This window comes from Macaca thibetana, chromosome 6 (assembly GCF_024542745.1).
Source record: "Macaca thibetana thibetana isolate TM-01 chromosome 6, ASM2454274v1, whole genome shotgun sequence".
Classification (NCBI taxonomy): domain Eukaryota; kingdom Metazoa; phylum Chordata; class Mammalia; order Primates; family Cercopithecidae; genus Macaca; species Macaca thibetana.
The window spans coordinates 99,901,551-99,924,629 of record NC_065583.1 but is presented as its reverse complement, the minus strand read 5'-3'; the positions used below and the strand labels follow the sequence as shown (position 1 = coordinate 99,924,629).

General features: G+C 36.3%; 1 protein-coding gene across 5 annotated transcripts in view; it reads right to left on the bottom strand.

Moving 5' to 3' along the window:
* Window positions 1-23,079, bottom strand: part of SSBP2 (single stranded DNA binding protein 2) — a 334,150-nt gene that overhangs the window by 217,002 nt on the left and 94,069 nt on the right. For 3 of the 5 annotated variants that reach the window (XM_050795692.1, XM_050795693.1, XM_050795695.1), the window contains exon 2: window positions 2,393-2,465. In XM_050795692.1, the coding sequence (XP_050651649.1) occupies window positions 2,393-2,465 (73 nt within the window). Of the gene's footprint in view, window positions 1-2,392; window positions 2,466-4,005; window positions 7,086-23,079 lie in introns of those variants that run through there. The other 2 variants (XM_050795696.1, XM_050795697.1) reach the window with 1 other exon arrangement.

The following is a 23,079-nucleotide window of genomic DNA, read 5'->3' as shown; positions in this document are numbered from 1 at the left end:
TTAAAACACTGTAAGTTGACCGTGGTTAAGAATACAAAAAGACATCCTTCTTGCAATCTCAATCACTTCTTCTATAATACCAGTGTTTACAAGTTAGAAAGGTCATAGCCCTTAGTCTTCTAATTAATGATTTAATGAAACATAGATACACCAAATGTTTGTTTTGATTTGAATAAACTTTTGAAATCAAATTTTTATTATACTGCATATATTCCTTCTATAGTAAAACAACTGAGTTCTTACATGTTCTGACCAAACCTCTAAAATTCCTTATCTGCAAATAAGCCCTACCAGTTCACATATACTAGTTAATTAAAAATAAGAGTAGGGGTTGTGTGCATTTGTTTACTTCGAGTAGCAGCTGGATCTCAAGAAGGCTATACTTCAGGCAGGGAACTACTGGCAATGAGTTGTCTGTTGTGCTCTCGATGTGCTGGGGACCAAACTGGCGAGCTCACCAGAGGTAGTATGATTTCAAGCAGCACCGTCCAACAGAAATAGAAACGTGGGCCACAAATAAGAACGATATGTATAATTTAAATTTTTTTTTTTTTTTTGAGACGCAGTCTTGCTCTGTCGCCCAGGCTGGAGTGCAGTGGCGCTATCTCGGCTCACTGCAAGCTCCATCTCCCGGGTTCCCACCATTCTCCTGCCTCAGCCTCTCGAGTAGCTGGGACTACAGGCGCCCGCTACCACGCCTGGCTAACTTTTTGTATTTTTAATGGAGACGGGGTTTCACCGTGTTAGCCAGGATGGTGTCGATCTCCTGACCTTGTGATCCACCCGTCTTGGCCTCCCAAAGTGCTGGGAGGCATGAGCCACCACGCCCAGCTAAAAATTTTTTAATTTTTAATTTTCATGGGTACATAGCGGTATATATATTTATGGGGTACATAAGGTATTTTGATACAGGCATATAATGTGTTATCCAATTTAAAACTTTTAATAGCCATATTTAAAGAAAAGTTAAAATTAATTTTAGTAATATGTTTTATTTTACCTAACATAGGCAAAATACTATCACTTCAATGTATGACCAAAATTTTAAAACTATTAATGATATTTTATATTCTTTTGTTCATACTGTCTTTAAAATACTGTACTTCACACATATAGCACTTCTTAACTGGATCACATTTCAAGTGCTCAAAAATCTATATATGGCTAGTGTTTACCATATTGGACAGCACAGATATAGAGGAAAAACCAAAAGCATTGGGATTAACATAGACCTAAGTCTGAATTCTAGTTCCATAACTCACTAAGCTTTGTGACCATTAGCCAGTTATAAAAACACTCTGAGCCTTGCTGTCCTCATCAGTAAAACAGAAATAATATTACCTGCTTTGCAAATTTCTTATAAGAATTAGAGATAATATACGTAAAATACCTTGGCACATTGTATGCCTGGCACATAACAGAGCTCAATAAAATCCTCATCATCCTCATACACATAGGAGACAAATAAGCATCACTGTAAGAAAGGTCAAATTCCAGTCAACCTAGGTGCCTATCAGTGGTGGATTAGATGAAGATGGGGTACATATACACCATGGAATAATACACAGCCTAAAAAAGAATGAAATCATATCTTTTAGGCAAGATGGATCAAGCTGGAGGCCATAATACTAAACAAATTAACACAGGAACAGAAAACCAAATACTGCACATTCTCACTTATAAGTGGGAGCTAAACACTGAGCACACATGGACATAAACAGGGGAACACTAGACACTATGGACTACTAGAGGTGAGAGGGAGGGAGGGGAGCATGAATGGAAAAACAACCTATTGGCTGCTATGCTTACTACCTGGTGACAGTATCTATACCCTAAACCTCGGCATCACGTAACATGCCCATGTAACAAACCTGCACATGTACCTCCTTATCTAAAATAAAAGTTGAAATTTAAAAAAAAGAAAGAAAGTGAAGGTGGAGAAGAGAAAGGGAAGAACTTGAAATAAGGTTATCAAAATGTTTTCTAACTAAAATCAATCAGCGGTCATCCATACAAAATAAAAACAAAATCCACATTTTCCAAAATTACTATATTGTTAGAATGAGAGATATGGTGGAGGGCTTATAACTCACAAATTTTTTAGAGCAAATTTTTAAAATTTGCTTTCTTGATTATTGTTGCCATACTAATATTACTTTCCATTTCTAAAAGGAGAAAACGGCTGGAAAGGTGACTAGAAAATCGAGTGGCACAGAAGTGGCATGGGGATAAAAATGCTTATACATAATCTATAAAAACTATACTATGTGTACTGATAACTAAGAATTCACTATATAATACATAACAAACTTTCTTCAAATAATCGTTATAGTATGTTTTCCATTCATTTATATAAGATCAAAATGCAATACAGAAAATCTATAAAACATACCTCTGATAAAAATGTTTGAGCTGATTTCTGAGCTCCTACATGGAGCAGATATTCATATACGTAGAGTGCTAACCTGGAAAACAAATAAAACATTTATTGAGAAGAAGAATATTAAAATTCATTCTTTAAATAATGCACATCTTTCCATTGCTGAAATATCTTACACACTAACAGTGACCAAAAATAAACCCTTCCTATGCTATTTCAATAGGAATTATTAATAATACATGTATGTTCAGAAAGAACTTAAAGTAATTAAAAGTAGCACATGAAGAAAAAGACAAATGTATTTTTTCTTGGCAAGAAATATATAGAGATTTTTTTCTTGAATCATCTCACTTATCATAAGCTCATTCCCACTGCTATATCTACTATTAATAATCTCTAAATTCCATTTGAAGGCATAATAACCTTTCATTAGTGAAAGAAATGAATTAAGTTAGTGAACTTTCCCAACACTTTATGTCCTTCAATCTTTTTGGTGAATGTTAATGTAAACTCTAGCTGTTTGTAGAAACATATGCCAAAACTGTGTTGAATATCCATTTTAATATTTGCTCAGCAACTTCTCCTTATTCTTTAGATTTGATTGTTAAACCAATAATACTTTAGTTTACAAGGCATTCAGATTCACAGCAAACTACAGCATTATGTAAACTTTAAAGATATCAGATCATATTAAGCATATGGGAGCTTACAGTTTAAAGGTTAACAAAATTATGTATAAATTTATCACTCAAATATAGAATATTGAATGCGTTGTATACACAATATACACAAACTACTCTCATTATCTTGTGGATTCAGAATTTTCAAGCTACACCATGTGGCTCAATTTCAGTTGAGCTGTTAACAAAATATTATTCATAAACCCAAATTAGTCTGAGGCAGTATTTTTAATGATATCTTGGCTCAATGCCCAGATAGCTCACAACAGTTCAGTTTCTGCTACACTATATTTACCAATATTGAACCAGGTTTACAGTAAACAATACAATGTAACAATAACCACAATTCTGTGGTTATAGTTGTACCACTTGTCTTGCCAAGCAGATTTTCGACTTTTAAAGATTGATGGCATTTACAAAAATGAGTATTTTCTTTATTTTCATGAAAACATATAATGCATCTGTCATGAAAAGAGAAAGCTTGTACACATTCAGTTGCTCTGTCCATTTAATTCTTTCCCCATTCCAAAATTGCCAAATATTGTAGCTACTAAGCACCTTGAGAGAGTAGACCTATTAAAGTTACTCATAGAAAGTAAGTTATTGACTGTGAGGATGAATGTAATTTAGAAACATCTCCTAACATATTCAAATTGAATGATACGTCCTACATCAGTGCTTCTCAACTGCTCTTCCTACCCTAACGCAATAAGCTATATAGCATGCTCCCTTCAGTAGCAGTATCTCCCTGTGGAAGTGTGGCTTATCACCCAAAGTATATCATAAGGGATACGGGAAATTGGAATATTCCTGTAGTTTCAAACAAACAATCCTGCTGGTGATTCTTATCAAATATTCTTCAAACACATACCCCATACCTTTCTCCCCCCACTAGTGACTCTCAACTCTACCGCATGATTCAGTGCCCATGTTGGCAAATTGTACCTTGGAAAAGGATAATATTTGTAAAATCTTCTTGGATAGGCTGTGGAACCTCAAAATTGCCTGCCAGTGGCAGTCCTGCCCCACTGCCTGAAAAAAAACAGACTCAGGTAATTCCATGCGGCTTGTAAAACCTTGGGCCTAGAGCCAAACCAATGGTTAGCATAGGAAAGAAATCCCCACCTAAGTAAAAGGCTGAACAATAAAGCTGGTCCACCAAGCTTGGGGAATTTGAAAGTGAGAGGCAGAGAGTGAATAAAGCAGGGGCACCATGTTATGGTGAGAACCTGTTATGGAGAGAACAGACCTCAGAACAGTCAAGGCTGTGTCCTTTCAGTAAACCCCATTCTTTAAGTTAAGTGAGTTACCTCCTTGTAACATCTTCTTTTTCGTATTAATGGGGATAATACAGTTCTTCTAAGTTTTCCTTAGTACCTAAGAAACAAAAAGCTTACCTCTTTACAAGTAAAATCAAAAGTGATAGTCCCCACTTTCTCCCTCTGTAAATCTAAAATAGTGATTCTAAAAAATGTATTAGAAGGGACTGAGAATAATTGGAGGTAAGGGTTTCAACTGGAGATTCTGAAGTATCTTCCAAGGGTGTGAGCCCATCCTACTACTATTAGAATCTGCTGTGGCAGCTCATTGTTACCAACAGGGTGATGAAGTAGGATGGGGCTGAGAAAACCTATCTATAACGCTACCTCATATATTCATGTTCTGCAATCTCCTTTGAACAAAATTAATGGTTCTCAGGCCATAAGAATCTATGCTCCAAAAAGGGTGTCAGGGAGCAATGCATGGGTGAACAACTAATTAAGTCTACTGCCATGATGACTCCATAATACATGATCAGCAATCTCTAATTTTTTTTTTTTTAATTTTCATAGGTTTTTTGGGAACGGGTGGTGTTTGGTTACATGAGTAAGTTCTTTAGTGGTAATTTGTGAGATTCTGGTGCACCCATCACCCAAGCAGTATACACTGTACCTAATTTGTAGTCTTTTATCGCTCACCCTTCTCCCACCCTTTCCCACAAGTCCCCAAAGTTCATTGTATCATTCTTTTTTTTAATTTATTTATTATACTTTAAGTTCTGGGATACACGTGCAGAATTCTCAGGTTTGTTACATAGGTATGTATACACGTGCCATGGTGCTTTGCTGCACTCATCAACCCCTCATCTACATTAGGTATTTCTCCTAATGCTATCCCTCCCCTACTACCTCACCCACCGACAGGTCCCAGTGTGTGATGTTCCCCTCCCTGTGTCCATGTGTTCTCATTGTTCAACTCACACTTATGACTGAGAACATGCAGTGTGTTAGTCTGCTGAGAATGATGGCTTCCAGCTTCATCCATGTCACTGCAAAGGACATGAACTCATCCTTTTTTGTGGCTGCATAGAATGCCATGGGGGTATATGTGCCATATTTTCTTTATCCAGTCTATCATTAATGGGCATTTGGGTTGGTTCCAAGTCTTTGCTTTTGTGAATAGTGCTGCAATAAACATACGTGTGCATGTGTCTTTTTAGTAGAATGATTCATAATCCTTTGGGTATATACTCAGTAATGGGATTGCTGGGTCAAATGGTGTTTCTAGTTCCAGATTCTTGAGGAATTGCCACACTGTCTTCCACAATGGTTGAACTAATTTACACTCCCATCAACAGTGTAAAAGCATTCCTATTTCTCCACATTCTCTCCAGCATCTGTTGTTTCCTGACTTTTTAATGATTGCCATTCCAACTGGCATCAGATGGTATCTCATTGTGGTTTTGATTTGCATTCCTCTAATGAGCAGTGACGATGAGCTTTTTTTCATGTTTGTTGGCTGCATAAATGTCTTCTTTTGAGAAGTAACTGTTCATATCCTGGACCCACTTTTTGATGGAGTTTTTTTTTTTCTTGTAAATTTGTTTAAGTTCCTTGTAGATTCTGTATATTAGCCCTTTGTCAGATGGATAGAAACAATCTCCAATATTTTAATTATCACCTCTGTGTATAGGATTTTCCAAACCTATCTCTGTAGTGCTATCCTCTGTCCCAAGCTCCAAACCTGCTTCTCCAAACTAAACTACTGTTTTAAGTTTGGTGTTTTTTGTTTTGTTTTTTTTTGAGACGGGGTCTTGCTCTATCATTCTGGCTGGAGTGCAGTGGTGCTATCAGAGCCATCATCCTGCCTGCCTCAGCCTCCCGAGTAGCTCAGACTACAGGCACACACCACCACATCTGACTAATTTTTAATGTTTTTTGGTAAAGACAGGGTCTTGCTATTTTGCCAAGGCTGGTCCCGAACTCCTGAACTCAAAGAGATCCTCCTGCCTAGGCTTCCCAAAGTGCTGGGATTACAGGCATGAGCGACTGGACCTGGCCAAGTTTGTTTCTAAAAATATGTTTCTCTCTTAAATTGACCATATCCAAAGTTAAATTCACCTTCTCCATCTGTTTTCATAGTACCCGTGCTCACCTTGATTGGAACACAATTTCTCTGAATGTCAGTTTTTTCATGTGTCAAATAGGAAGAATAATACTTTGCTTGTATTGTCAAAAGGATTAGAAAGCACAGTAAGTAATAACAATTGTTATAATTTTGGCCAATTACCAAATCATGTATTGGATTCTAAGGCACTATCTCTCCCACATTTGCCACTCCTTTCTTTCCTCCTTCCTGCTCTGGAGGAACCACCGGGAGCCACAGCAAGAGCAGGAGCTATAATATTTGCTGTAGCTTCAGATTATGTATTACCCATTAGCTCCCCACAAAAGGACACTGATCCACCAGAAATAAGAATGTCCAGAAAGTTCTGGGGGGAAAGCCCTGTAATAAAAGATACTGTTTGAACACAAATGATTCCGGCAGAGGGGAGTGACATTGTCCATCCATGCAGGTAAATCACAGCTTGGTGCCATGTCTAGTAATGTGAGATCACCAAACATAAGAAAGCAACATTATGAGCAGGGCATAGTGGCTCATGCCTGGGAGTAATCCCAAGAAGTGGAAGGCTGAGGCAGGAGGATAGCTTGAGCCCTGGAGTTTTAGACCAGCCTGGGCAACACATAAAATCTCTATCTCCAAAAAATATATATATTTATATATTTTTTTAAAATTAGCCTGTATGGCTCACACCTGCAGTCCCATTGATTTGGGAGGCTGAGGCAGGATGATCACCTGAGCGCAGGAGTTCAAGGCTGCAGTGAGCTATTCTCGCATCATTGTCCTCCAGTATGAACAACAAAGTCAGATCTTATGTCAAGAAAGAAAGGAAGAAAGGAAAGAAGAAAGAAAGAAAGAAAAGAAAAGAAAGAGAGAGAGAGAGAGAGAAAGAAAGGAAGGAAAGAAAGAAAGGAAAGAAAAGAAGAAAAAGGAAGAAAGAAAGAGAAGGAAAGGAAGGAAGAAAGAAAAGAAAAGAAAAAGGCAACATTTTATTTGGATTACTCAACAGTGAAAATTTAAAGATAAATATTGAATATACAAATATTTGAACAGTAATACTTTTTAATTAACATTTTCCTTTTTATGATCGTTAAGAAATTTAAGTACTTTATTAAAATACGGAGTGGCTATTTAGCATAGTAGCTAATGTGATCTAAATACATAGAAACAAATTAACAAATACAGTAAGAGTCAGCTGCAAAAAGTAGAACCAGTCTTTCTTTAAAAAACATTGATTAATGAAAAAGCCTATCAATGATTCATGGATCATATATCTTCAAATTATCTTCATTTCATTCTAATTTTAAACTGATTACCAATGACCAAGTTATCAAAATGATGACCAACAATTCTAGAGAGGGAGCCGAAGCAGGAAATACAAAATATATCTGGCACAGCTCAGCACCTTCTTTACTCCTTGGTCACTACAGGCGCCTAAACTTTAAAAATAAGAACAGAGGTAGAGATTAAGATGAGAAGAACACAGAGAAGAGCCAAAGCCTGAGATCATTAGATAACACCTACACATGTGATGGACACTAGACTCACTGTCCCTCAACTACACACACGTGTACTCACAACTGCAGTGGGAGGCAGACCGGAAACATCAACCAACAGTGATAAAATTCCATAATTGGAATTGTATTGGTCTCCAGTTCTGACAGTCAAATCTCCTTCAACTAGGCTTCATGAATTCAATATCTATAGTAATTTGGATTAGAACAGGTCTTCGGTTTAATCTTCTAATGTATTTTTTAAGAGTGGGAGGACCCCACTTACTCTTTATTTTGCACATGATTCTAATAAAGGGGATTTTTTGATTTAAAAATTATACAATTAGAAGGAAATTAAAGATACATAATTTTTTTTTTTTTTTTTGAGATGGAGTCTTGCTCTGTTGCCAGGCTATGCCAAGAGTGCAGTGGCGTGATCTTGGCTTACTGCAATCTCTGCCTCCCAGGTTCAAGTGATTCTCCTGCCTCAGCCTCCCGAATAGCTGGGACTACAGGTGCCACCACGCCCAGCTAATTTTTGTATTTTTAGTAGAGACAGGGTTTCACCATGTTGGCCAGGATGGTCTCAATCTCTTGACCTTGTGATCCGCCCACCTCAGCCTCCCAAAGTGCTAGGATTACAGGGGTGAGCCATCACGCCCAGCCAGATATATAAAAATTAAAAAATAGATAAAAGTGTTCAACTGTTGACTGTCCCTACAAAAATTAAATAAAATTAAAAAGCAATAAAGGACTGAGAAAACAGGATCTGTAATCCTATTTTCTTTATACATTAAACATATTAGCCTTGACATAACATATAGCCTTATGTCAAGGTTAATATGTTTAATATATAAAGAGGTTTTGGGGAACAGGCAGTGTTTGGTTACATGAGTAAGTTCTTTAGTGGTGATTTGTGAGATTTGTGACATAACATCTAGCCTTATGTCAGGCTAATATGTTTAATATATAAAGAGCACAAATAAAATGACATGTCAGAATATGAAGACCTATGAAGATCTTAGTTTTTAAATAATGAGCAAGGTAAGAAAATGAAAATTCAAATAAGAAGAATGGTTACACATGGCCAGTAACTCCAAAAAAAACTGTTCAACCCCTAATCATAAAAAGTATTTCAAAATTTCACTAATGAATGTAGCAAAGACTTTAAAAACATTAAAGCATTCAATGCCTATAAGGGTGAAATGTGGAAGTGTAAATGGTGCAACTTTTCAGAAAAATACCATGGCAAAATGAAAAAGTCATAAGTCTTTTTTTTTTTTAAGTGCAGAACAGTTTTTATAGTATGCTCTCATCTGTATCACAGAAATATTCTCTGTATATACAAGCACTGGAACAAGTCGCTCCCATGCTTCCCACGCTCATGGAATCATCTGAGTTCAAACAGTGTCTTTTATTGCAGGACTTTTTTCCTACAGACTGGGGGCCTGGAATAAGAGGGAGACTTTTCTAACCGCATAACTTTTCTTCTGTTGATTACTTCCCCTGAGCTTATATTTCCTATTTTGAAAGAAATAAATAAGCAATAAAAAATTAAATATTAAACCTTTACATCCTTTTATTTTCCAGTAATCTTTATTCTAAAATACTACAATAAGGATTCAGAAAGCCAAACAATTTATAATGATGCCTGGGGCAAAATTATAGCAGTGAAAAACTGGCAATCTAAATATCTGAGAAAAAATAAATCATTAGATTATGATATATACATGTGATGGGGAAATATATTTTTGCTAAATGTTTAATGATATTAAGAAATGCTCATAATTCATTGTTAAAATTTAAAACTCCCAAATACATACAATGTATGTAGAAAAAGCGTAGAAGGAAGTAAGAGTCACGGCTACTGGCAGAAACAATAAAAATAAGAAGTAACAGATGAAGTCCAACTAGTATGAATGGGGCAAAAAAACTAAGTAAAGCAGTGAAACTAGTATGGCCAACTTGGAGTTGGGCCAAATATCCCTGTGGCCTCCCTCAGAAGGCCTGAGGGCAACTCTTATTATAGTACTGTCCTCTAATCAACCATCATAATGGTAGCTTTATGTCTCCAGTAAAAGATTAAACTTTGTGGCACTCTAAACAAATATCGAAGGTATTCAGCTATATAAAAATATTAAATCTCTGGTTTATTTTCTGCAAATTATTTTCCCAATTAATTCTGACTTAATTTTAGTCAGGTTTTTTGGAGGGAAGGAGGATTTAGCTATTTAAAATAAAATTTTGACAACAGAACAAAAACTTTATTTTTGAATTTGATAAATAAAAATTGTATAAAGTTTTGTCATATAAATATTCGTAATATACAACATGATGTCTTGATACATTTATATATTGTGGAATGACTAAATCAAGCTAATTAACATATCCATTGCCTCAAATATTTATCTTTTCTGTGTGTGGTGAGAACACTTAAAATCTACTCTCTCAGCAACTTTCAAATATACAAAACATTGTTATTAATAATAACTACAGTCACCACATTACCACATTGTACAATAGATCTCTTGAATGTATTCTTAATATCTAGCTGAACTTTTGTTATTTTAGACACACATCTCCCAAATCCTCCCTACTGCCTGCCGATGACCACCATTCTATGCTGCTTCTATAGGTTCAATGTTTTTAGATTCCATACAATCGAGCCTCCTTATCTGTGGGTTCCACATGGTTGGATTCAACCAATCTGGGATCAAAAATACAAGCATCCCCCAGTATCCACAGGGATTGACTCCAATACCCTCACAGATACCAAAATCCACAGATGCTCAAGTCCCTGATACAAAATGGCATAGTGTCTACATATATCCTATACATATTCTTCTGTACATGTTAAATTATCTCTAGATTACTCTAATACCCAGTACAATGTAAATGCTAAATAGTTATACTTTATTTTTTATGTTGTGCTATTTTTTATTGTTGTATGATTTTTTCCAAATATTTTTTATCCTTGAATGCAGAACCCACAGATACTAAGGGCTGACTGTATAAGTGAGATTATACAGTATTTGTCTTTCTCTGCCTCACTCATTTCACTTAACATAATGTCCTCCAGGTTCATCTATGTTGTCAAAATGACAGGATTTCCCTAATGAACATTGATGCGAAAATCCTCAATAAAATACTGGCAAACTGAATCCAGCAGCACATCAAAAATCTTATCCACCACGATCAAGTCGGCTTCATCACTGTTATGCAAGGCTGGTTCAATAAACGCAAATCAATAAACGTAATCCATCACATAAACAGAACCAATGACAAAGCCACACAATTATCTCAATAGATGCAGAAAAGGCCTTCGATAAAATTCAACATCTCCTCATGTTAAAAACTCTCAATAAACTAGGTATTGATGGAACATATTTCAAAATAATAAGAATGATTTATGACAAACCCATAGCCAATATCTCATTGAATGGGCAAAAGCTGGAGGCATACCCTTTGAAAATTGGCACAAGACAAGGACACCCTCTCTCACCACTCCTATCCAACATGTTATTGGACGTTCTGGCCAGGGCAATCAGGCAAGAGAAAGAAATAAAGGGTATTTAAATAGGAAGACAGGAAGTCAAATTGTCTCTGTTTGCAGATGACATGACTCTATATTTAGAAAACTCCACTGTCTCAGCCCAAAAAATCCTTAAGCTGATAAGTAACTTCAGCAAAGTCTCAGGATACAAAATCAATGTGCAAAACATCACAAGCATTCTTATACACCAACAAAAGTCAAATAGAGAGCCAAATCATGAATGAACTTCCATTCACAATTGCTACAAAGAGAATAAAATACCTAGGAATACAACTTACAAGGGATGTGAAGGATCTCTTCAAGGAGAACTACAAACCACTATTCAAGGAAATAAGAGAGGACACAAACAATGGAAAAACATTCCATGCTTATGGCTAGGAAGAATCATTATCATGAAAACAGCAATACTGCCCTAAGTAATGTATAGATTCAATGTTATTCCGATCAAGCTACCATTGACTTTCTTCACAGAACTAGAAAAAAACTACTTTAAATTTTATAAGGAACCAAAAAAGAGCCTGTATAACCAAGACAATCCTAAGCAAAAAGAACAAAGCTGGAGGCATCATGCTACCTGACTTCAAACTATACTATAAGGCTACAGTAACCAAAACAGCATGGTACTGGTAGCAAAACAGATATATAGACCAATGGAACAGAACAGAGACCTCAGAAATAACATCACACATCTACAACCATCTGATCTTTGACAAACCTGACAAAAACAAGAAATGGGGAAAGGATTCCCTATTTAATAAATGGTGCTGGGAAAACTGGCTAGCCATATGTAGAAATCTGAAACTGGACCCCTTCCTTACACCTTACACAAAAATTAACTCAAGATGGATTAAATACTTAAATGTAACACCCCAAACCATAAAAACACTAGAAGAAAACCTAGGCAATACCATTCAGGACACAGGCATAGACAAAGACTTCATGACTAAAACACCAAAAGCAATGGCAACAAAAGCCAAAATAGACAAATGGGATCTAATTAAACTAAAGAGCTTCTGCACAGCAAAAGAAACTAGCATCAGAGTGAACAGGCAACCTACAGAAAAGGAGAAAATTTTTGCAATCTACCCATCTGACAAAGGTCTACCAGAATCTACAAGAAACTTAAACAAATTTACAAGGAAAATACCAAACAACCCCATCAAAATGTGGGCAAAGTATATGAACAGACCCTTCTCAAAGAAGACATTTATGTGGTCAACAAACATATGAGAAAAAGCTCATCATTACTGATCATTATAGAAATGCAAATCACCACAATGATATACCATTTCACACCAGTCAGAATGGCAATTATTAAAACATCAGGAAACAATAGATGCTGGCAAGGCTGTGGAGAAACAGGAATGCTTTTACCCTGTTGATGGGAATGTAAATTAGTTCAACCATTGTGGAAGACAATGTGGCAATTCCTCAAGGACCTAGAACCAGAAATACCATTTGACCCAGCAATCCCATTACTGGGTATATACCCAAATAATTATAAATCATTCTACTATAAAGACATATGCACATGTATGTTTATTGCAACAGTATTTACAATAGCAAAGACTTGGAACCAACCCAAATGACCATCAATGGGTCAAGAAAATGTGGCACATATACACCATGGAATACTATGCAGTCATAAAAAAGAATGAATTCATGTTCTCTGTAGGGACATGGATGAAGCTGGAAGCCATCATTCTCAGCAAACACACACAGGAAAAGAAAACCAAATACCGCATGTTCTCAGTCATAAGAGGGAGCTGAACAATGAGAACACATGGACACAGGGAGGGGAACAACATAAACCAGAGCCTGTTGAGGGCTGGGGCACCAGGGGAGGGAGAGCATTAGGACAAATACCTAATGAACGTGGGGCTTAAAACCTAGATGACAGGTTGATAGGTGCAGCAAACCACAGTGGCACATGTATACTACGTCAGCACATTCTGCACATGTATCCTGTAACTTAAAGTAAAATTTTAAAAAATTGTTTTTTAAATGACAGGATTTCCTTCCTGTTAAAGGTTGAATAGTATTCAATTGTGTATATATAGTCTATTTTCCTTCATCTGTTGATGGACACTAAGGTTGATTCCATATCTTGTCTATTGTGATTAATGTGGCAATGAATACGGGAATGCAGATATCTCTTTGACATACTGATTTTATTCCCTGTGGATATATAGAGTGGGATGGCGAGATCATATGGTAGTTCTATGCTTAATTTTTTGAGAAACCTCCATACTGTTTTCCATCATGGCTGCACTAATTTATATTCCCACCAACAGTGTACAATGGTTCCCTTTCATCCACATCCTCAACAACACTTATCTCTCTTTTTTTTTTTATTATAGCCATTCTAACAGGTGTCAAGTGATACTTCATTTTGGTTTTAATTTGCATTTCCCTGATAATTAGCGACACTGAGCATTTTTTCATATACTTGTTGGCCATTGGTATGTTTTGAGAAATTTCTATTCGTGTCCTTTGCCCACTTGGTAACTGGGTTATTTGTTTTCTTGCTATTGAGTTGTCTGAGTTCCTTTATATATTTTGGATATTAACCCCTTATCAGAGGTTTGGTTTGTAAGTATTTTCCCCCATTCCCTAGGTTGTCTCTTCACTCTGGGATTATTTCTTTTGCAGAAGCTTTTTAGTTTGATATTATCCAATTTACCTACTTTTGACTTTGTTGGCTATGCTTTTGGGGTCATATCCGTGAAATTATTGCTAAAAGCAATGTCATGAAGCTTATCACCTATGTTTTCTTCTAGTAGCTCTATGGTTTCAAGTCTTATGTTTAAGTCTTCAGTCTATTTTGAGTTTGATTTTTGTCTGTGGTATGAGATGACGGTCTAATTTCATTCTGCATGCAAATACAATACAGAACTTAGATATATTCATTCAAAAAGCACTTAAGTAATTTCTCTCTGCCTAATACATGAATTTTAAAATCTGAGAAAATGTCATTGCCATACCAACAAATAAAATTATTTCCAACTGGCCAGGTACGGTAGCTCATGCCTCTAATCCCAACCCTTTGGGAGGCCAAAGTGGGTCAATCACCTGAGGTCAGGAGTTTGAGACCAGCCTGACCAACATGGTGAAACCCTGTATCAACTAAAAAAACAAAAAAGTAGCCGGGCGTGGTGGCAGACGCCTGTAATCCCAGCTACTTGGGAGGCTGAGGCAGAAGAATTGCTTGAACCTGGGAGGCAGAGGTTGCAATGAGCTGAGATAGGGCCACCACACACCAGCTTGGGCAACAAGAGCAAAACTCTGTCTCAAAAACAACAACAAAAAAATTATTTCCAATTTACCTTATGAAAATTACAACTTCTGCCCCAGTGCAGTGGCTCACACCTGTAATCCCAACACTTTGGGAGGCTGAGGTAGGTGAATCACAAGGTCAGGAGTTCAAGACCAGCCTGGCCAATATGGTGAAACCCTGTCTCTACTAAAAATAAAAAAATTAGCTGGGCATGGTGGTAGATGCCTGTAATCTCAGCTACTCAGGAGGCTGAGGCAGAGAACTGCTTGAACCCAGGAGGCGGAGGTTACAGTAAGCCAAGATCGAGCCACTGCACTCCAGTCTGGGCAACAGAGCAAGACTCAATCTCAAAAACAAAAACAAAACAAAAAAAAAGAAAATTATAACTTTTAAGAAAGAAACCTGAATTCTTTCCATTCATATGAACAAAATCCATTACATGCTTGCCAGTAGGTATCATCTAACAGTACTAGGACAGATGAACTATTTAATTACGTATCTACAACACAGACTGTTACTTAAGTGTCTAATTACAGATTCTGAACCATTCTTGTAAACGAATGAATGTACAGTCTGGGAAAGGAGTAAAGATCTTACTTCACTCAATTCTTTCTATGGTCTAGTTATCTAATTTGAGGTTAAATACAATGCTCTAAAATTTAGAATTGGTAGAAAATAAGAAAGATAGGCAAGATATTAAAGGTAAGTTTTCTAAGACAGTATGGTTGATTCGCAAACAAGTTTACCAAGAAACACATAAATAAAAGGTAAATACTGCCTTTTAATTACCTGTTAGCTTACAGCTAATTTCTAACTCTCTACATATATACATGTCTGTATGTATGTATATATGTATAATACAACTATATATAACAAATCATTATTTAACAGAAGTCAGCTAATAAAATGACCTAATTTTTAAATCCCAATTTATAGAACAGTTAAAGTAGATATGACTTTGTATCATAGAAAGGATTTTTCAACTTTATGAACAGGATTCATCAAGTGTTTCCTTTACATTATATGTGTTGGTTATAAAATCGTATGATTTAATGTCCACAAAACTTTTCAGATAATGTACTATATATAATGTGTGCCAGTTGTAGACAACATTTGATTATGCCTCACAATATCAAGGTGCACAGAGTTATGAACTATGCATAAATATCATTAGATAAGTGCCTATACAATGAGAAGTCCAACTACCAATAAATGGCTACATCTGTCAACCTGACCATAATATCCTATATCTACTTTTCTACTTAGGTCTGTCTATTACCTGTTAAAGAACCTGTCTTCTGCAACCTATCCTTTTAATATTCAAAAAAAATGTAAGGTTGAAACTGAAAAGTAGCCATTTAATATTGGAAAACATCCAACTTTAGCAATGATAAATGATTTTGTTGGTATTTTGCCATTTTCTAACATTTAGCAAGTAAAAAGATTCAAATAAAAATAAGGCATGCAAATTAATACATCCCCATTTGTAATTTTAAAATTCTTTGAGTTAATTCACTATATGTGCAAAAAATGGCTCTTCCTAGTTTCTCTTGAAATTAAACTACTATAATATAATTTTCTGTCTTGTTTATCTCTGCATATACTTTTTAAATTTTAACTTTAGTTTTTTTGTTTTTTGTTTTTGTTTTTGTTGAGACAGAATCTCACTCTGTTGCCCAGGCTGGAGTGCAGCAGCAGCATCTTTGCCCACTGCAACCTCTGCCTCCTGGTTTCCAGTGATTCTCATGCTTCAGCCTCCCGAGTAGCTGGGACTACAGGCATATGCCACCATGCCTGGCTAATTTTTCTGTATTTTTGTATTTTTATAGAGATGGGGTTTCACCATGTTGGCCAGGCTGGTCTTGAACTCCTGCCTTAGCCTCCCAAAGTGCTGGGATTACAGGCGTGAGCCACCGCACCCTTTTTGGTCTTGTTAATCTCTGTATCTTCAGCTCCTAAAATAGTAGGTAACTAATAAATATTTTTGAATGCATTAATGACTCTCTCAGACCACACATAAGGCATTTGTAGAATCTTTTGGTTTCTTCTATTCAAGGCATTCAAGGAGAAAGTTTAAGATCTCCCCTTAGATACCTATCTTAGCACAGCATCCTCTCAGTATCCTTATGATTCAGCCTGTCAACTAAGTACCATACTGTTTGACAACATGAAAGTTACTAAACAATTCCTTCACACTGATTTCTAATTTCTATACACAAAGAGGAATTTTTTAGAAAGAAATAAATTGGTTTGTTTAATTGTGGGTGACAGATTTTTGGTGGTTTGTTTGTTGTTATTTTACTAAAAAGATCCTCAAAAGCATCTTTCCTCCTTATTTCCTTTTAAAAGGAAATAAAGGAAGTCTGTCAAAGATCAGATACTTGTAGCAGTCTTATTTCAGGATTCTCTGTTCTGTTCCACTGGTCTACGTGTCTCTTTTGTACCAGTGCCATGCTGTTTTGGTCACTGTAGCCTTGTAGTATAGTTTGATGCCAAGTAGCTTGATGGCTCCAGCTTTGTTTTTTGCTTAGGATTGCCATGGCTATTTGTGCTCTTTTTTTATTCCACATGAATTTTAAAATAGTTTTCTCTAGTTCTGTAAAGAATGTCAATAAAATTGCTTTGGGCAGTATGGCCATTTTAATGATACTGATTCTTTCTATCCACAAGCATAGAATGTTGTTCCACTTGTTTTTGTCATCTCTGACTTCTTTGAGCACTGGTTTGTAGTTTTCCGTGTAAGCAAGGTTAGAGAATAAATAATAAAAGGAAGGTAGAGGGCTATGCAAGGGGTATTTTAGAAAGAATGGTCTAGCTGCTGCCACACAGCACTGATGGATGGATGTATCTAAAATCCTGCATCTGAATTCCACTTCTTATCCTACACCCTTAAATCCCAATATCAGTCACTAGAGAAGCCTCATATATAGACAATGTAGAATAGATTAGGTTTTCCTAAAGATCTTCTAGAGTCTTTCTTTTTAATTGAGACAGAGTCTCACTCTGTCGCCCATGATGGAGTGCAGTGGCACAATCTTGGCTCACTGCAACCTCTGCTCCCAGGTTCAAGTGATTCGCCTGCTTCAGCCACCTGAGTAGTTAGGATTACAGATGCCAGTCACCATGCCCGGCTAATTTTTTTATTATTAGTAGTAGTAGTAGAGACAGAGTTTTACTATGTTGGCCAGGCTGGTTTTGAACTCCTGACCTCAGGTGATCTACCCGCTTTGGCCTCCCAAAGTGCTGGGATTACAGGCATGAGCTACCGCGCCCAGCCTCAGAGTCATTTTAGATCTAGAAAAGAACCTCTCTTATTCCTGTATAATTCCAGTGTGGACCAATGATACTTATCAATGTCCAAATGTGATTCCTAGGTGACAAAATGCCAACAGTTAGCTGGATCACAGCCAGCTGAAGAGCAGTAAGGAGCATTTGGCAGCCTTTGAAAGACTGCTCATAAGACTGTGAGTAGTTATTAGCAGTGAAACAGGATCAGCCTGATCAAATGTTCAACGCGCTTGCAACCTGCTGTTAAGGAGGTGTGAAAAATTAGAAATCTGTTTTTAACATTGTCTTTTTTAAGTTCCTCATTATTAACAGTTAAGCTAAAAAGCAGATTTAGAGTGTCAAAATCTCTGCCAATGGAACCAAGTAATAACACGAATACCCAGCCTTTGTTTTAAACATACTTATAACATGTATCCTTTATATTTTCAATATCAGTTTTAGAGAAATAGATAACTGATATACTACATACAGATACTTAAGATACTGAACTGAGCATTAGTAATGTTCTAGAACAGGAATAATTGCATTAGTTAACACACAGACATCAATGAAAGATTTAACAACTAGATGGATAGTTGGACATAAAAAAGTACTACTTAGCTGATATCACTGATGTCATATATTATAAACAAGCAATACTGAGTGCATAGGTTTGGGATTAAATAATTTGGTGTGGCCAGAAATGTAAACACTTGCCTTATACAGAAAGCCAATTTCAAAATTAAAATGACTACTATCAACTTTGGAGAACTGAAAAGGGCAAAGGTATAAAAATGTAAATTTTTAAAAACTAATTAAGCCAACATTATATTATAAATAATTATAGAGTTTAAGAATTTCCATCTAATCTTGCTTAGCAGTATACATTGGTATTACTGTGCTCGGTGCACTTGTTAATAAGATTTGCTCTACTTTAATCCAATTTGAAGATTATCCTTTATACTCAGGCTCCCACTTTCTATGGAATCTTGATATACACAGATTGTCATAATCTTTACTTTCTGTCTGTGTTATGCTCACAGAGAGCATATTGTCCTTTACATCCGCCCAAGACACTGGTAGCTTCTTAATACTTGTTGACTAACCTTGGAAGTCTTGCTGTACTCTATTTCAATGTTTTCACATAAAAATTAACGCCAGACACCAGACTTCCACTCATGCCAAGGAGAAGAAAGTGGGATTTGACCTCTTGCTGTAAACAACTAAAAACTGGATATACGAAACAACTGTTTCTAGACACTGGACAAAAGGCAATGCATCCCTGCAATACCTGATAAAAGGGGAAAAAATAGGTGGAGTCCTATCATCATCCTAGCTTTCTGCCTCAAGGCAAACTGCAGAACACAGTACAAGGACGGAGAAACCCAAATACAGAACAACAATCTCTTGAGTTGAGACCAAAAGATAATATTTGGAGGAGGTTGAGGCAGCTGGAATTTATGAGGCAGAGTACCAGACAAAAGGGACACACAGACACACAGACACACAGACACACACACACATGCTCCAACAATCCATAAAGGGGTCCCTTTACTATAGCAGCCAAAGAACCATTGCTCCCACAGGGCTGGAAAACCAATGACTACCCAGTAGAAAGACCTGACTAAACACCAAAAGTATTCAGTAGAGACCAGTGGGTTCATACTTCAGAGGCAGGGCTAACTTAGTACTAAAGTAAAGCTATTATATAGACTCACTGTAACAATTATGGGTAATTTTAACAACTTAAACCAAGCTTTTAACAACATGTAACTATAGCCAGACTAATGTGGCTAGAAAGTAGCTTAAAGATACTTTACAGTATCATTACTGTAAAGATAAGTTACCTCCCTCAAAAAAAGGTGATACTAGGAATGAAGTATAACTTATAAGTGGGTGAAAGACTTGACAAAATTACTAAATTTGTATTGAATTGTTACCTCTACAGAGAAAACAATATGAAGCCCAAAGAAAAAACAATATAATAACAAAAATTTTGTTACCATATTTTCTTATTAAGCATTTTTATTCTGTGACACAATGAAGAGTTCAGTTTTCTAGCAGGTTATAGCTCTAATTTTGAAGTAGGATCAATGGAAAGGGAAAGGTATAGAATTCAACTGATGGCAAAATGTCCTAGAACACTTACTTTTATCAATCAAAGGATGCTGTAGTTATATTTGGAGTCAATCAGACAACCATAACTTTCCCCACCTGAGAGAATAATGCTGTAACAGGTAATGAATTACCTTTCCCAAATTGAGAAAATTATTACTGCTTCATGCTCAGAGGACATAGTGGGTATCAATACTCAACTAAGATACAATTACTGTTGATAGAAATTTCCTGGGAGCTAAATGCAAACCAATAAATATAATCCATCAATTCAGCACTACCCAGTAGATTTAAAGATAGAGGTTATGGCCGGGCGCGGTGGCTCAAGCCTGTAATCCCAGCACTTTGGGAGGCCGAGACGGGCGGATCACGAGGTCAGGAGATGGAGACCATCCTGGCGAACACGGTGAAACCCCGTCTCTACTAAAAAATACAAAAAAACTAGCCGGGCGAGGTGGCTGGCGGGCGCCTGTAGTCCCAGCTACTCGAGAGGCTGAGGCAGGAGAATGGCGTAAACCCGGGAGGCGGAGCTTGCAGTGAGCTGAGATCCGGCCACTGCACTCCAGCCTGGGCGACAGAGCCAGACTCCATCTCAAAAAAAAAAAAAAAAAAAAAAAAAGATGTTATATGGAGGGTAAAAAAAAAAAAAAGAAAAAGAAAAAAAGAAAAAAAAAGGAAAAAAAAAAACCGGAAAAAGGAAAAGAAAGTTTTTTTGAATAAATTTTAATTTTTCAGTTTCAACACAGAATTAACATTTCTTCATGCATTCAAATATGAACAGCCAAAACACAATGACTCTAATCAAATATTCATAAGTAGCTTAAAAATGACTCGGCTGTAAGATTTTATCCAGCCTACTTATCTTAATCCAAAGTAAATTTTCCTTAAAAAAAGAAACTAAATATAATTATAAAACTGTATTTTCACTTCTGAAATTAACCATGTTAAACCCATGTTTTAATTTATAAACAATTTATTTCACGTTTAATATTCAGTGCTGGTTATTTTTAACCAGCTGAATTACTACTTAAATGGCCTTTCCTCAATTTAATTGTGTAATAGCACTACCACCAGGCAATAGGTAAATAAAGCATAAAGTTTACTAAAATCAGTCAATAATATTAAATCTTTTTACAAAACAATTTTGGAATATTCATTTGAAGTTAATGTCTTTAATAAAGGTCTTGTTACATTTTACATTATATTTAGTAAAGGTCCTCATCATGTGTACAGAAAATTTAAAGACAGAAAACAAAATTATCTTTACAAATTACTTCCCAAAGGAATAATTTTAGCCAAGTTCAAAGTGTTCTTAAAATTTTGAAACTTAAAAACTATGTCTCTACCATCTCAGTACAGTTCTACCTCTGGAATTTATTCTAAAGAAAAAAGTACATAAAATGGCTTATATAAAAGATTTTTATGATAGGGTTTTACTGACAGTAAAAGACAAAATGGAAGTAGCCTCTATGTTCAACTAAATAGAAATCATTAAATTATGGTACACTATTTTGCATATGTGTAAAAACTAATGAAAGTATATAGAATAAAACTTTGCAAAGTAATTACAACAAACCCTGACAACACTAAATTCTGGCAATGATGTAGAGTAACAGAGACTTTCCTTCATTGCTGGTGGGAATGCAAAATGGTCCAGCCATTTTGGAAGACAGTTTGGCAACTTCTTACAAAGCTAAACATACTCTTATCAGGAATTGTACTCCTTGGTATTTACCCAAATGAAGTGAAAACTTATGTCTACACAAAAACCTGCACATAGATGTTTTTGGCAGCTTTATTCATAATTGGCAGCACTAGGAATCAAGCAAGATGATTTCAGTAGGTGAATGGAGAAATAACGTGTAGTGCATCCAGAAAATGAAATATTCCGTACCAGAAAGAAATGAGGGGACATGGATGAAGCTGGAAGCCATCATCCTCAGCAAACTAACACAGGAACAGAAAACCAAACGCCACATGTTCTCACTCATAAGTGGGAGCTGAACATTGCGCACACATGGACACATGGTGGGTAACATCACACACCAGGGCCTGTTGAGGGGTGGGGGGTGAGGGTTGACAGGAGGGAACTTAGAGGACAGGTCAATATGTGCAGGAAACCACCATGGCACACGCATACCTATGTAACAAACCTGCAAGTTCTGCACATGTATCCCATTTTTTTTAAGAAGAAATGAAGACGAAAAGAAGGCAGAAAAGAAAAAGAAAAAAATGAGCTATCAAGCTATGAAAAGACACAGAGGAAACTTAAATGCTTATGACTAAGTGAAAGAAACCAATCTGAAAAGGCTACATACTGTATGATTCCACCTTTATGATATACTGGAAAAGGCAGAAGTATAGACAGACGGTAAAAGGATAAGTGGTTGCCAGGAGTTAGGGGGTCAGAGGGATGAAAGTCACAGAATGCAGGATTTTTAGGTTAGTGAAACTACTTTGTATGCTACTGCAATGGTAAACACACGCCATCATGTGTTTGCCGAAACTCACAGAATGCACACCACCAACAGAGAACCCTAATGTAAACTATGGACTTCAGGTGATAATGAGGCTTCAATGTAGGTTCATCAATTATAACCAAACGTATCATTATGGTGGGGGATGCTGATCAACATGGAGGCAATGCACGTGTGGCAGCAGGAGGTATATGGGAAATCTCTACATCTTTCACTCAATTTGCTGTGAACCTAAAAGTTAAAATTTATTTTAAAAGTTATTACAATGGGTAATGAAGCTTCTTACTCCTCTTTACTTTTCTATATTTGGCAGTTTTTCTGTAATCAAGAAAAAAATTTATAAACTTAGTTAAGTTCCTATCTCCATCTCCAATCTTACTGTAAATTATCTACAAGTAACATTTTCCTCAAGTACAGATGAACAAGTTTACTGTAACAATAAGTTATGTCAACATA